The sequence below is a fragment of the Entamoeba dispar genome, genomic scaffold (assembly GCF_000209125.1).
Source record: "Entamoeba dispar SAW760 scf_1105229458201 genomic scaffold, whole genome shotgun sequence".
NCBI lineage: Eukaryota > Evosea > Mastigamoebida > Endamoebidae > Entamoeba > Entamoeba dispar.
In genome coordinates this window covers 1-1,204 of record NW_001853074.1, presented here as the reverse complement: position 1 = coordinate 1,204, position 1,204 = coordinate 1, and the positions used below count along the sequence as shown (strand labels likewise).

The 1,204-nt window shown below is 27.5% G+C and overlaps 1 protein-coding gene across 1 annotated transcript, besides 3 other annotated features; it reads right to left on the bottom strand.

The window, feature by feature from the left end:
- Nucleotides 1-15: 15 nt before the first annotated feature.
- EDI_262170 (uncharacterized protein) lies at nucleotides 16-651 on the bottom strand (the record flags this gene model as incomplete). The annotated part of the gene is made up of 1 exon (XM_001734331.1): nucleotides 16-651. One exon carries the CDS (start codon nucleotides 649-651, stop codon nucleotides 16-18), a length of 636 nt encoding a protein of 211 aa, XP_001734383.1.
- Nucleotides 112-229: a microsatellite.
- Nucleotides 113-294: a microsatellite.
- Nucleotides 652-1,056: 405 nt separating the features above from the next.
- Nucleotides 1,057-1,142: a sequence feature (AT_rich).
- Nucleotides 1,143-1,204: the final 62 nt, after the last annotated feature.

Here is a 1,204-nt window from a genome sequence, read left to right as displayed (position 1 = left end):
TTTCTATTGTTTCTTTTATTCTTTTATCTTTTCCTCTGAACATTGTTTTATTGAATTATCTTCTTTTATTGCTTCTATTTGACTTTTGATGATGTTTTTCTGTGCCTTGAGTTCCTTTATTTCTTTCTCTTTCTTTTCTCTCTCTTGTTCCAATTCTTCCTTCCGTCTTTTTCTTTCCTTCACTTCCTCTTTTATTTCTTTAATTTCTTTTTCTATCATTTGATTTCTTATTGAAATCTCTTCATTCTCTTTTTTTATTTTCTCATACCCTGACTTAGTTTCCCTTATTTTCTCAATGAAATATTCATCTGTGTTCGTCATTATCTTAATTCTTTCTGTCCTTTCTTTTTCTTGTTCCTCCTTTTCTCTCTTCATCCCTTCTACAATTTCATTTTCTTGGTAAATCCTTTTCTTTACTTCATTTTGTGCTTGTAAAATAAGTTGTTCCATTTGTTCTTCGTTGTTACTTTCAAGTGTCTTGAGTATCTCTTCCACCTTTCTCATTAATTCTTCTCTTTCTATCCCATACTTCCTCTCTTCATCTTCTTTGTATTGTTTTTCCATTCTTGAGATCTCATCGTCTAATTCTTTACTTTCATTCCTGAGTTTCTGTATTTCTTTTTCCTTTGCTGCACTAATGCTATCTTCCATTTCTATCGACTTTTTAGATTTTCTTTATTCCAAAAACTCTTATTCTTTGTACTATTTGTTTTTATTCTGTGGCAATTCTTTGTTCTTGTCTTCGCTCACATTCCTTTGTTATTGTTGTTCATCCTTCTTTGTGTTTTGGTGATTCATTTCTTTATCATGTTCAGTTTTATTTCATCTCTTGTTCAAAATTATTCTAATGACTCTTTACAACTTTTTATTGGTTGTTCTGTTCCAAAATATCCCATAAAACAATACATGTTTTTGAGAATAAACTCAACAACAAAAATTACTATCGATAAATTTTTTACTCTGAACATGTTATAGTGAGTTAAGAGGTTTTTGTATCAAATAACCATTGTGATGTGTTAGATACAAATGAAATGGAGTGTTATCTTGAATTTCCAGTTAAATATATTTAATAAATAACAAATATATCTATAAATTATTACTTATTTTTGGTTATTCATATAAATAGAAAAATAAATAAAAATGTTCTATTTTTAGTGAAAGTAAGAAAGATATGTTGTTTTGATGAAATTTGAATTATTTTTGT